Below are 12,890 nucleotides of genomic sequence, written 5' to 3'. Positions count from 1 at the left end.
TCATGGAAAAACGTTTCGTATTTACATTTCATGATTTGTATTTTTTTCTATCAAATTTGTTAATCGTTGTTTACGTTTTTGTTCTTTATGTCGTTCTTGGACATGATGGAAGTGTTTCAACAATTCCGAAAAATCGAACATTGTTTCTAAGGGTTTCGAACTTGGTGCAGCTGTAACTATAGCATTTGTCTTTGGTGGAATTGCTGCTAAACGCTTCTGTAATGTTGCATATGCCTCGCTTTGAGGAAGAATCATGAGCAGACCATAAAGTGCATATACCAGTGCATTGTTCTTTTCTCTTTCAAGAAGTTGTAGTCTTAAATCTGAAATAAATTGATTTTTTCTAGACATAAGATTTTAATTAAAAAACAGTATTTAATACTTGCATGTAAATATTGGTGATTCGATCAGCTGTACGAGTTTATCAATTTCTATGAGGAACTCAACAGTAACTTCTATATTCTCACTATATACGGTTTTAGTTAAGTACTGTTAAATGTATAGTAAATTTTTTCATCGAACATGTTAAGTAAGTAATTCTATACAATAGTAAAGGATACAATGATCTTATAATATTGCATGCATGGCCATAATGCTGCGACAAAAGACACAAAGCGACGGTTGCAACAGGATTGTGGCACCAGGATACGTATAAGCATTTAAATAATTCGCAGCTATCCTGCAATTATGCACGAGGTTTAGAAGACAGTTAAATTGATTAAATTAATAAAAGATAAAAACGAACTTACTACAGAATCCAAGTCTTTAAGTTTATTTCGTAAGTCGAATAATTCCGAGCTTGTCAACAATATAACATTCAAAGTTTGTATCATTGTGCAAGCAAAACTCAGGTTTTGTTCTTCCAGTAGTATTTTTGCCAATGTTTTATAAATATCCTCAGCACTCAATAACACACACAATTCTCGTATGATAAACGCTCCTCTTTCCACCAACAAATTCCTGTCAGTTGAGAAAACTCTTAATAAATTTACTATGAATTTGGTGAAGTATCTGTTTTGCATGTCTGCATTTGAATCCACGGTAGCTGCTTCAGGAGATTTCGAACTGATTATTTCAGCCATTACCACCAGCGTTTGTTGGACTACCTCATCAGAATTGTCGCTCAAGGACTTCATTAAAATCGGGAATAAGTTATCGACGTGATGAAACATTTTGTGCGGAATGTGTATAAACAAATGGTGAATCCATTTCAAAACAGCTACTTTTGTCTGAACCGATATGTAGATTAAATGTTTCGTTAGCACTTCAACAACGCTAGGTAAATCTAATGTTTCTGCTAAAGAGCGATGTCCACTGGTATCTAGAAAAGACAGTAATTCACTTTGCACGGGTTGCGCATCGTTTTCTGATGCGTTATTTAAAACTTGTGCATTTTTCATAGTTATCAATTTCATCAAATTTGCGTTTACTTGAGTAGCAGTTTCTTTAATATTTTTCCTGGTATCTCCGTCGTACGCTAAACAAGGTAGAACAGCTATAAGTATGCCAGACATGTAAGGAAGCATAAGAGGTCCAGATAAGTGTACAAATTCCTTGATCCACGTGATCGCCGTTAATTGTAGCAATTCGTCTGTGCTTTGCGCGTGCGTAATTAATATATTTATCATTCCAGGGAAGTCCACCCTACTCGGATTAGTTTTTATACTACGTAAGAATTCACCAAGGACTGTGTCCGTAACTTTCTTAATTTCTGGTGTTGGATCTTCTAGTATTTTAAACAGACCATCGAGAATCTCCGGTAGAAATATAATAAAATCCATGTTAGGTACAGCATCCAAAACAGACACCCATGCTATTACAAATTGTCTGCCAAATGGGTTTTTGGTACAAATACGTTCCCTTAATAGTGGCATGAATCCAACTAGATCGAACAGACCGCTTTCCGTGACAATATCCTGAAATTATACCTTACTGAAACTTGTTTCCAATATGATTTTTCGTGGTTTAAAAATTATAATTACCTTCATAAGTCTATCGAGTAATTCAGTACCGTTCTTTACATTTTGTTCCGAATCACATGCTAATTTACTAAGTGCTGCGAAAATATCTGTAAATTGTGGTAATACAGCGCCTCTAGCCACTTTTACCACATTATATAAACTTTCGCAGGCATAATATCTTACATATAAATCAGAATCACAGAAACAAGCCAAAATAGGATGAATTAAGTCTTCTATGTATTGACCAGTGTCTTTTCCTAGACCTACTGCTATTGCTGCCAAACCTATTAATCCACCTTTACGGGTATGTGGATTTTGTGAAGTCGCTAAATCTTGACCTAGTACTTTTAAAAGCCGTTTAATCTGAACGGTGTTGTTATGAGCAGCAAACTCTTTGACCATTCTGAAGTGAGACAGAAATATTAATAAAGAAGATCCTGTAATTGACAAAAACCGTATGAGACAGAAATATCAATAAACAACATTCATAACCTTACTTTTCTATTTCCAAAGCAGCCGCTTTCCGTTTCTCGTAAAGCTTATCGTTTAGAGAACGTACACAAGCAGCACTGAGAGGTGCATAATCTCTTTCCGACATCATTTCTTTAATATTATGCTCCGAGTTTAAAAAATGATGTACTAATATTGCAACGCTGGCAAAAGTGACAGCTGATTGATCTCAAATCTCAAATCATCACCTGTTATCAGTAATTTTTAGTGTATGTACAATCCACCGGCATAACAGATGCTATAACCACCTAGCGGTGAGATACGCGAACTAAGAAAGTACCACCAATGATGGCGCCATCTATGGTGGCGACTTTGTGAACTATTTTTCCCTATCCTGGCAACGTGTAAGACAAAGACAGTAATAGTGTGCAACAAGGAGAGATAGAGGTATATTCCTGCCACCTACTTTTCTACGGGACTTCGAATTCCCTGGTAAGTATTAGGCAAATATGATGAATAAGGAGGTATCTGACAAGGACAGACTTATGCGGTCTTAGTGAAAAGAGAAGGACAGATATAGAGGATCTCGATAACTTTGAAAGTTGAAGAGAAAATTAATTAATATCTAGTTAATGGTATATAGAGTGGACATTTAGCTATTTCTAATTAAATCTATAATTAGACAAGAAGGGTCGGACTGTGCGACAAGGACAGATATATAAGGCATATAAGGCATGCGACCAATAATTTCGAAAATAATTAATAACTAATTATTTAGATCTCAAACGTATGCAAAATTATAACAAGAATGTAGCCAAGACTTCAATACAGATTCGTTCATTGTAAAAGTGCAGTAGTGAAGTCTGTCAAGTTAGAAAATTAATTATTTATAGGGGCAATGTCAAATCACATAAAATTATTTTAAGGGTTTCGATAATCGTTAATTAATTCTATCGAAACTGTGATCAAAAACTACATATGAATGTCGCTAAAGGTCTACTTGATGTTATCGAACTGTTAATATTTCTAAATTGTTAACGAAAAGTGTGGTATTAATTAATTTCCCCTTTCATTTGATAGATTTTCGAGAAGCTCTGTGTCTATCCTTCTCTTTCTGCGTGGATTGTATAAGTGCATCCTTGTCGGATACCTCCTTGCTCATCATGTTTGCCTAACAGGTACCAGGAGATTCGGAGTCCCGTGGCAAAGTTGGTGGCATGATTACTTCTCTTTCTGTCTTTGTCGCACAATCTTTCCGTCTTTGTCTTACACATTGCCAGGATAGGGAAAAATAGTTCACAAACTCGCCACCGTAGATGGCGCCACCGTCGCGCGCTTCGTGGCGGCAATGCGTGGTCGTTTCAAATTTCATTGGAGCGTCGATAAGTTATTAATTTTTATTTCTAAAGCGTTTAACGCTAGAAATAATTGATATTCAAATTATTTATATTTTTTCTACGTTACCGATAATGCACCTAGGACATAGGACTTACCTTTTCACCGATTTTTCTTTTAAATGAATTTATCTCACTTACCTTTCATCGAAAAGAAGTCTCGCGCGTGGCGTAATACGAAAGTAAAGGAACCCGTGTGATACGTAAACGCGAAAGATATCATTTATTTGTAATTTATGAGGACAAACAAGTAAATGTACATAGGAGGGACACTTTCAGTAAAACACATTTGCTAAACCGTTGTCATGCTGAACATAAAAAAGAAAAAGAAACTAACCGAAATCTAATCACCAGCCTTGCTGACATATTTGCGTTAGTAATAAGTATATAAGTAACAGTATATAAAGTAATAATAAGTACATAATTATGAGCGGTTCTACGCAATCGTGTTAGAACCACGAGACAGAGACAGAAACAGTGTGCGACAAGGATAGAAAGAGGAGTACTCGTGCCACCAACTTTTCTGCGAGACTTTGAATTCCCTGATACATACTAGGCAAACATGATGCGTAAGGAGGTATCCGACAAGGACAAACTTATGCGAGCTTCGCAGAGAGAAAGGGACAGACATAGATCTTCTCTAAAACATATCAGATCCAAGAGGAAAAACAACACACTTTTCGTTGATAAAAAGAAATTAGATATTGTAACGATTGGAGAACATTCGCATTCTGAAATTAACCTGTGCCAAACGTTAAGTAAAATAAATATTATTAAATTAAACAAATGTAAAGAAACGCCATTACTTTACAGGTACCCCTGACAATTCCGTCGTTACACAAGAGGGGCAAGGAGAGGCGATGAATAACACATGGAGGCATAGATTTTTAAGCATTTTTTTACTAAAGAAACATATTTCAATAACGAACACACACGGACAAATCAGTGGTCGAACTAAACCATTCAAGATTAGGTACTTCTCTATTTCTTCTTTGCATCTAGAAGGTTACAATGCTTTGGTTACCTTTTTTTTTTGTTTTTGGTTTTAGGTATATAGGATACTTATGGATATAATTAGTGTTCTTTGTTGGTTTCCATCGGTTTGTTTAGCACTGAAATTACCAAGCAGCTGATAGTTTCAAGTTCGCTCGTAGTCGTTTCGGCTGCTCGATCGCGTGATCGGTCCGACACACGTATAGTACTACTATCGTTATACAATAATCACTATTACTATCGACTTACCGCGACAAATTCCAACCACGTCAATCACGCGTATCAAGGAGCCATCTATTGCTTCGCATTTCCAAAGATAAACATATGATGCGGCCGCCCGAACTTTCCATATATTTTCTTTATTACAACGTCGTTTACATTAAATTCACAGTTTGAGAAAGCGACCAACCGACTCCTGTCGATCCTTTCCTCAAGCACAAGAAAAGAATCCCCGTTGTTCGAGAGGTTGCTTTTTTTTTCGCCCCTCTCGATTCAACTCGTTAATTGTCGATCGACGAAACAATACATGTAAACTGATCGCAGTCCCGCGGCCTACTAATAATTAATATTGTTGCGCGCGTATCGATACGCGCATAACGTTGTTGCGTACACTCGCTTCTTTGTACCAATGAATAATACGCTAAGTTCTCTCCTCAAACGCCGAACGATTGTTCCCGCGAGTAATCGTTTGGGTATCACGATAGTCGAAGAACGCAAAATACGTTCAGCTCAACCAAAAGGATATTTACCGTCCCGTTCGGAAACTAGTTTTAATTATTCATTGGTACGTTATTCGTCTTTCTCTTTGTTCGATTTACAGTAACGCGTACGCGGTTTTCGTTCGGCAGCTGCGTCACTCGGGGGCACGACGACAACGTGCAGAAGATTCGACGGGATTCTTCTGTCGCCGTTATTTCTAATTTGTACGAACAAGTTACACATTCGACGCGGTGATATTCATTTTGATATGTAAGCGGAGTTCGGAAGGATATGTAGATCGATTTGAATCAATGATCGAAGATATCTAGAAGACGACAATAGAGTCTTTCGGTAGTCCTTTAATTGAACGTGTTCTGCTCTAAATATTTCCGTCGAGTTCTTTCGAAACGCGTATATTTTGTTTTATTCGTCCCAAAAAATCGCATTCTCTAAACTATACGATCAAACGATTCACACTTAAAGCGGATTACGCGATACTCGGTTCGATCGAACGACGCTATGCGAATCTGTTTAGACGGTCGCGCCGGAAATCGGCGTTTCCGGTTACAGAGGCCCGAGCTTATGTTTCCGACACGTGGTTTCTTCGGTACTCGAGATATTATGCTTATATCGCTGTTTCCCTTTCGCGCGAAATAATTTGCTTGCTTTCGGTCGCGATCCCGTGTAAATTGTTCTCGTTCTGATCGCGCGTACATACACATACCGACACGCATACATACACACGTGCGCACGTAAATACGCACAGAGAAAATTTGTTAGCTCTCCGTAAACTTTGTTACAGCACATACCTACAACATTTTAGGATGTAACGCGCGCAACCAGGATGCGACGTCGCGCGCGCCAGTGGTTTCCGTTGGATCGCACGCTATACCGTGCGTACAAGTATGCGGGTATGAGTAACATCGTACGATCGCGCGCAATCATAGTAGTAAAAAGTAAAAACAGTATGAAAAATTATTGTATTGTTTCCCATTACTTATTATTAGGTCATAACTCCACACTGTCGATCTCGCGAACACGAGCTACCGTTGGACGAATACCCTAGGATACACGCGAGTATCACGTCAAGTATCATGTCAATGGCGTATATATTATTTGTCTTTCTTCGTTTTTTTTTTCTTGTTACGATTCTATCATGAACGTTCCGTCGAATTTCGAATCTCGAGAATCTCGTGTTCGGTCGGTCTCGAGCCTGGAACAACCGATTATGCGATAGAAATATGTTTCGCATGAAGGTAATGATCGATGCTGTCTCGTAATGACGACGATGATAGGTACAAAATGGTGAGGGTGTCGCGTTGCTTCTGAGCTTTGTTCGAATAGCAGATGCGCTTGATGGCAATTTGTCGCTCGGAAACGTGGATGATTATTGTCCGCTTGTCTCCCGTTTAAATAAACGAGTCTCAGACATTCATCTCGACTCGGGATTATTACCTTCGCTTCAATTTGACTAGCATCGTTCGTTTCGTCGTGCACACGCACAACTCTAACAACAAATTGGTCCGTCCAACAGATACGACGAACTAAACGCTCGGCTACGAAGCAAGATGGCGAGAATCGCCTTTGTCAGTTTCAAAGAAACTTTTCAAACCTTTCAAAGAAAACGCGAAATTCGAGTACGTATGGTGTAGTAACTCAACGATCCCGAAAATATCTCTTTTCTTTTTCGCTTTTTACGGTTGTACGCGTCGTGTTCTCGAAACATTGACGGAACGATAAACATTGGAGAAACATTCGTTAAACATTTATCGCGGGAAAATTGTTAATCGATTCGAACGCTGTTTAACCCATTTGCATCATTAGCTCAATTTTCCTGGTCACTGGAGCCGCATGCATACGCTCGACTTTGTTGGTCACTATCGTTGTTCGTTAGCGAAGAAATAGAAATGGAGGCTGTTGTCGGAGATGAAAGTAGTAATTCTGATTTTTTTTGTACTTAAATATAATAAAAAAAAATCATATTTCCTTATGATTGCAAATGGGTTAACGACAGTCGGGTGCAGCGCCTCGATAATATTCGTGTCGCGCTTTTACGGATAAGCGATGACTATAATATTCGATAGCGTGCAACGTCCTCGACGTGAACGCAACGAAACTCGCAAACGCTCGGTACATTCCTTAGTTATTAAAACCAGTGACAAAAGAGAAAACAAACTCTACGACAAATCTGATAATTCGACGCGTTTGGTCCTGCTGATAAATATTCGCACTCCTACTCTGTTTCGACCAGGAATTTCATTCGGAAAGAATCGTTGAGTAATTTCGAAAGAGCCATTAATGAATTTCACGAATCGACGTCGCTCGGCTTATATAGTGTTGCCACGAAGACACGTTGGATTACTATAACGAGTTTATCTAAGTTCCTAGCGACTAATTTATTCTAAAGATTTTTTAAACATTCCTCGTATCGGTACTTTAAAACGTTTCGCTAGCGTTAAATATTATCGATCTTGTAGACCAAGTTTCTCTCCGTTCGCAGGCTCGTCGAATCGCGAAAGTAAACGAGTTCGGGAACAAATTCCGCCTTCCGTTTAATGTTCTAGACCGAAAAATGATTCTCTGGTAACACGCTGCTGTAACCACCACTTCCCCAATATAATTTTCTAGAATTCGTTCGCCGTGCGAATCGTAAAGTTGAAGTAACAGGTAACAACAACACGATACTCTCTAATCATCGTTATAATTTAGCTACTCATCCTTATATCTCGAGAACATCAAGCTCGTTACACAAGATCCAAGAGATCAAATCAAACACGCCGGCAATCCGGTCACCCGAGAAATTCATTAGGGAAGTGATCGCCTTCCGACCTAATATCACTTAAATCCATTCATCTACGTCGCTTCGTTTCCTGGCAGTTTTAACTAGCTTCCGTGTGTCCGGATCCATCTAAACAGAACGGAACATTCTACCTATCCCCACGCAGATCGCGGTGTCGCGAACCTCAAACGTCCCTACTCGATAAATGTCCCAAACATCTAGCCTATAATTGTCCCAGAACTATCCCCACCACCGCGAGGTATACCTCGGTCACCGAGGAGTGCAAACATAATATGGATCGGGTGTATCACTCCTCTAACCCAACGAAAAACTTCTTTATTTTTAATTATATTTTTATGGGACTTTCGCCAACATATTCGTGGCATTTTTCTAATGAAAACGATACCAAACATGATATAATTGCGATGATACTTGTGTAATGAATAGACTGCGGGTCTTTATGCAAAATGAAAATTGTTTGCCTCGTTTACAAGTAACTGGCGCCACGGAAAAATTCCTTTCTTCCTTCGATAATGTTAACAAGCTGACACCAACGTATTAATATTCTCATATAGTTTTAATCTCTTCATTGCTTCAAATTGCAACTACTCATTCCTGTCGTAAATGCATAAAATCCGCAGTCTGGTAATGAACTATTATGCTAATGGGAAATTTCTGTAAATACGATCCGAATTATATCGTGTTTGGTATCATTTTAATCAGACAAATCCCGCAAATATATTGGTGAATTTTCCATAAAAGAATAATGAAAAATAAAGAAGTTTTGCTATTGGATTTAGAAGTGGTCTTACACGGACATACTCGATTCTTGCTATGTTTAGACTGTTCAACGACCAAGGTCTACATTCTACATTCGGTTCTACATTCGGCAAGTGGTTCAAAGAATAGTATCTTCTAGCCGATAATTGTCCCCGGCCAGACCCGCGTTTCGGACAGTTATCGAGCGGACACCGTGATGCCATACATTCCATGACCATGCGTACAGTCTCGTGCTCGTAAATGCTGGAGCCTTCACTTTTTCGCGGATAATTCGCTTGTCGTTGACAGCAGTAGCATAAATTCTCGTCGAACGAACGAGATCTATCCTTGAGAGTAAACGTCTGCGAGCAACAGCCGCAGAAGTCAACCTTCGAGCGGCACAGACGAAAAGAGTGAAGCAGGTGTTTGCTCGCTTATCTTGTTACCGATCTGTCGATTATCGGCATCGTTTCGTGCTTACGAATCATTAATGGTCTCGTCGGGTGTACACCGATTTAGAAGCTAACAAGGATACCATATTTGGCTCACATACTACACATAGGCAGCGCAGAACATGTACTACGGTGCAACGGATCGCGTCGCTACCAACGATAATGTCTACAACAATCGGTCAGACGTGAATTGTAATCCGAATATCCGTGGTATTTCCCTCGAGATGTGAACACGTTCAAAATGAAACATAATCAAGCACCGTCGATGTCGATGGCTTAAATTGACACGTGACCGTTCAGTCTAGTATATTAAAGTGGTCCATTGAGCGACGTCTGTGTACTGTATAGTGCGGTACCAAACGAAACAACTCCAGAAATTTGAACCAGAAATTGTCAACTTTTCACTGTACAATCCTGCACATCTTGGCGAGACAATGCCGAAAATCGAAGTTTTAAGACGAGGAATTCACTCGTTCGAAAGTTATGCGCGTTTAAAGTTACACTTTGTTCTGGGACAAGCTGCCATCGAGTTAAAATATAGAGAATCATATGCGGGATCTCAAAGAGAAGGTATAATCGAAGTTGATTGGGATATGTGCTTGGCGGCCGGGCCGATCACGCTTGCAAAAGTACGTTATCGACATCGGCTCGACTTTAAACACGCCTAACTTTTGAACCAGCGAGTTCCTCCCCTTAAAACTTCGACTTTCGGTATTTTCTTGTCAATATGGGCAAGATTCAATGGTGAAAAGTTAAAAATGTCTGGGTTGCCAAGGTGAAGTTCAACCGAAAGTTCCGAAATCGGTCGTCGCGCCAGCAAATTCTATGGACGCCGCACTCTACCGGATCGACTCGATCTCGTTTTATGCAAAAACCTTGACGACGTGCTCGATACGTTTTTGTACAATCGTGTAAGGTGCGAGATACCTATGTGCAAGATATGAACCACGTCGCAAATCTCGAGTCGTACAATTTCATACGAAGATTGAGGCCGAAGGTTCAGTCTGACAATGATAAACGGTGATTACACATCGATAGGACTTGACGGATATTTCGCCTCGTTTATCCGTCGATCAACATCATTGATTGTATCAAACACAAACTGACAATCATTTGCTCGGTGACTTATATACTTGATTGCGATAATGGGGGGGGCACGTGCTAGGGTCGATGGTTAAAAAGGTTTAGTCAATTTATCGTTTCATGTACATTCGCACACATGCGCGCGCCCACACACACACACACAGAACACACACACGTTCTCCTCCAACGTACCTCGCTCTTTCATCCTCGTTCATCGCGTTCTTCTATAATCTCTATACTTTTTTTTTTTTATCGTAAATGTAATCTATGGAGACGGCACAAAGCTGAACGGCTAGTAGTAGATACAAATATGTTACATGTACACGAGTACGATCGCTGTCGCTTGCATTTCACTCCGCAGCGTTTTCAAATGAACGTGTGAACGATAAACGAAGCATATTATGTGCCAAGGCCGAAACGACGCTTCGTATCTTTTGTGTTTTCAGTTCTGACGCGACAATTTGCTTTATTGTCCCCGTATCAAGGCAGTGCGAAGATATTATTGTGATTCGTGCGGTATAAAAAACCGTTTAAAAAAATAGAACAAACGGAGTTACGTTTCTCGTTTCTCGTCGGCGTCAATCGTACCGGTGTTTTGTTTCTCGAGGATCCTCGTTGCCGTTCGTTTCGCCGATTAGCAGGACACTCGTATCGAAAAATTGTGCGGCTCATTTACGCTTGTGCAACAACCGAGAACAGTCAGCAGAATGATTCAAAACGGGACACGACATCGAATCGTGGTGAACGCGCGCGTACGTTCGGCTCGACGCGTTTGTAACTCGACCATGAAACGGGGTTCAGTCGGTGTTCAATCCTTATCGGTTAATTAACTTTAACGTTCAATTTCGTGTGGTAACACCTACGGTTTCGCGGCAAGGATGACCACGCTCGAAAAAATCACGGCGACACCGTCGTTATCCTCGTTTCGCGTAAGCGTTCACGCGCAGAGTAGTCTTGCTAAATAGGTACATGCTACTGCGATTGTCATTTGATATATATTCACACGTGGAGGATTCTATCCGACAGCTAAAGAAATTTCCGGCGGTGAGAAGCGCACGATCGAGTACGATTTCTTCGGAACAGTCAACAACGTTAACACCGAACCGCGATCGAGTCTCCCGTCTCGGCTACGAGGTGCTAATTACTCCAGTCAATTCGACTCGTCTGAACAACTGAACGCAATTGCACGCGGCAACGGAATCAACCGCGACACGATCACCCGGTTACGATTGTCCGTGTTCGCGGCACCGAAATTGCTCCGATACGTTGGGTTTGGCAACGTGTCGCTTACAGAGGCGGAAGAGTGCTAACAGTCTTATGGCAAAAGTGCTCCGATTCGTACAGCACGTAGCCGTCGCTACGCTCGCGTCTATTTGGGGAATGCTGGAATAGGAACTAGGCAATCGAGATCGATCGATGTCGCGAAACTGATGGAGTGGTCGCGGCGCAAAATTGGCTAAACACGGGAATAATCGTCGCGGGGACCTGCGACCGAACAATAAACCTTGAACGGCGATGATCGTCATCGCGATGATTCACACGCGTCGTCAGTCGTTTCGCGGTTACTTTAGTCGCCTCGTTGGAGTGAAACGCCAGCATACAGTATATCATTTCGTCCTCTCTTCCCCTCGTATCCGTAGCCCTCTATAATAATTCGAGCGACGGTCTCTGCGACGCGATCCTCTTCGTTCTAACGTCGTTCTCGAGCGTCGACGGATCACACGCGTTTCGGTTGTTCCGCGTCCGGGGACGCGTTGCGCGTACACGTGCCGCCTCCGCCTGCACACACGTGTCCCGCGGTAACGATTTTCTGCGGAACGTTTCAGCCTTTCCTGGATCAATAGCGCCTGTAGATGTGATTCACGTTCTTCCATCGAGCGAGCCGCGAGCTTCGACACGGTGTCACGGCTATCCGACCGCGAGAAAATCAATCTGCCCCACTGGCTGAGAATAACTCCAACAACTCCTGCAACTACCGCGGCTCTTGATCAGCCGTAGACGGCGACGAGACTTTAACGATGGCGTCGCCGGTGTTTCGCTTAGTTAACCTTCTGTTTGAATTTTTCGCACAGGTTGCAACCCGGTCGGAGAAACGTCGCACAGAAAACGTGCCGTCGGGACACCCGATTGGACAACGGAGCCGAGAAAGAGGATCCTCGGAGGGAAATCGATCCTCGCGGCAACGACGCGCGTTTCCTCGCCGAGCCGCGTACGCGCGCGGGTACGTATTTATACAGCGTGTCCGCGCGTTGCAAAACGAAATGATCTGACGGATCGCGCGTCCGTATCCGGCCCTCGATTCCGCTGTATACCCGGCTCG

The 12,890-nt window shown here is 41.4% G+C and overlaps 1 protein-coding gene and 1 long non-coding RNA gene across 2 annotated transcripts; one reads left to right on the top strand and one right to left on the bottom strand.

Moving 5' to 3' along the window:
- Positions 1 to 18: 18 nt before the first annotated feature.
- LOC143362330 (protein VAC14 homolog) lies at positions 19 to 2,712 on the bottom strand. Its single transcript, XM_076802381.1, has 6 exons — positions 2,459 to 2,712; positions 1,983 to 2,364; positions 750 to 1,916; positions 561 to 679; positions 387 to 466; positions 19 to 323 (listed from the first exon to the last, which is right to left on the bottom strand). Exons 1-6 carry the CDS (start codon positions 2,560 to 2,562, stop codon positions 22 to 24), a joined length of 2,154 nt encoding a protein of 717 aa, XP_076658496.1. The 5' UTR covers positions 2,563 to 2,712; the 3' UTR covers positions 19 to 21.
- Positions 2,713 to 4,607: 1,895 nt separating this feature from the next.
- Positions 4,608 to 9,469, top strand: LOC143362035 (uncharacterized). Its single transcript, XR_013083569.1, has 2 exons — positions 4,608 to 6,323; positions 6,363 to 9,469. It is a non-coding gene; the product is annotated as an uncharacterized LOC143362035 (long non-coding RNA).
- Positions 9,470 to 12,890: the final 3,421 nt, after the last annotated feature.

The sequence above is a fragment of the Halictus rubicundus genome, chromosome 16 (genome assembly GCF_050948215.1).
Source record: "Halictus rubicundus isolate RS-2024b chromosome 16, iyHalRubi1_principal, whole genome shotgun sequence".
Taxonomy (NCBI): domain Eukaryota; kingdom Metazoa; phylum Arthropoda; class Insecta; order Hymenoptera; family Halictidae; genus Halictus; species Halictus rubicundus.
Note: the sequence above shows the minus strand (reverse complement) of the source record. Positions and strands in the feature narration are given on the sequence as shown.

Bases quoted from the DNA above. Each gene is read 5' to 3' on its own strand.
- LOC143362330 (XM_076802381.1), bottom strand. From the start codon at position 2,562: ATGATGTCGGAAAGAGATTATGCACCTCTCAGTGCTGCTTGTGTACGT. The intron at 2,365-2,458 runs GTAAGGTTATGA...GTCTCACTTCAG, and splicing joins GCTGCTTTGGAAATAGAAAA to AATGGTCAAAGAGTTTGCTG. The intron at 467-560 runs GTATCCTTTACT...AACCGTATATAG, and splicing joins TGCAATATTATAAGATCATT to TGAGAATATAGAAGTTACTG.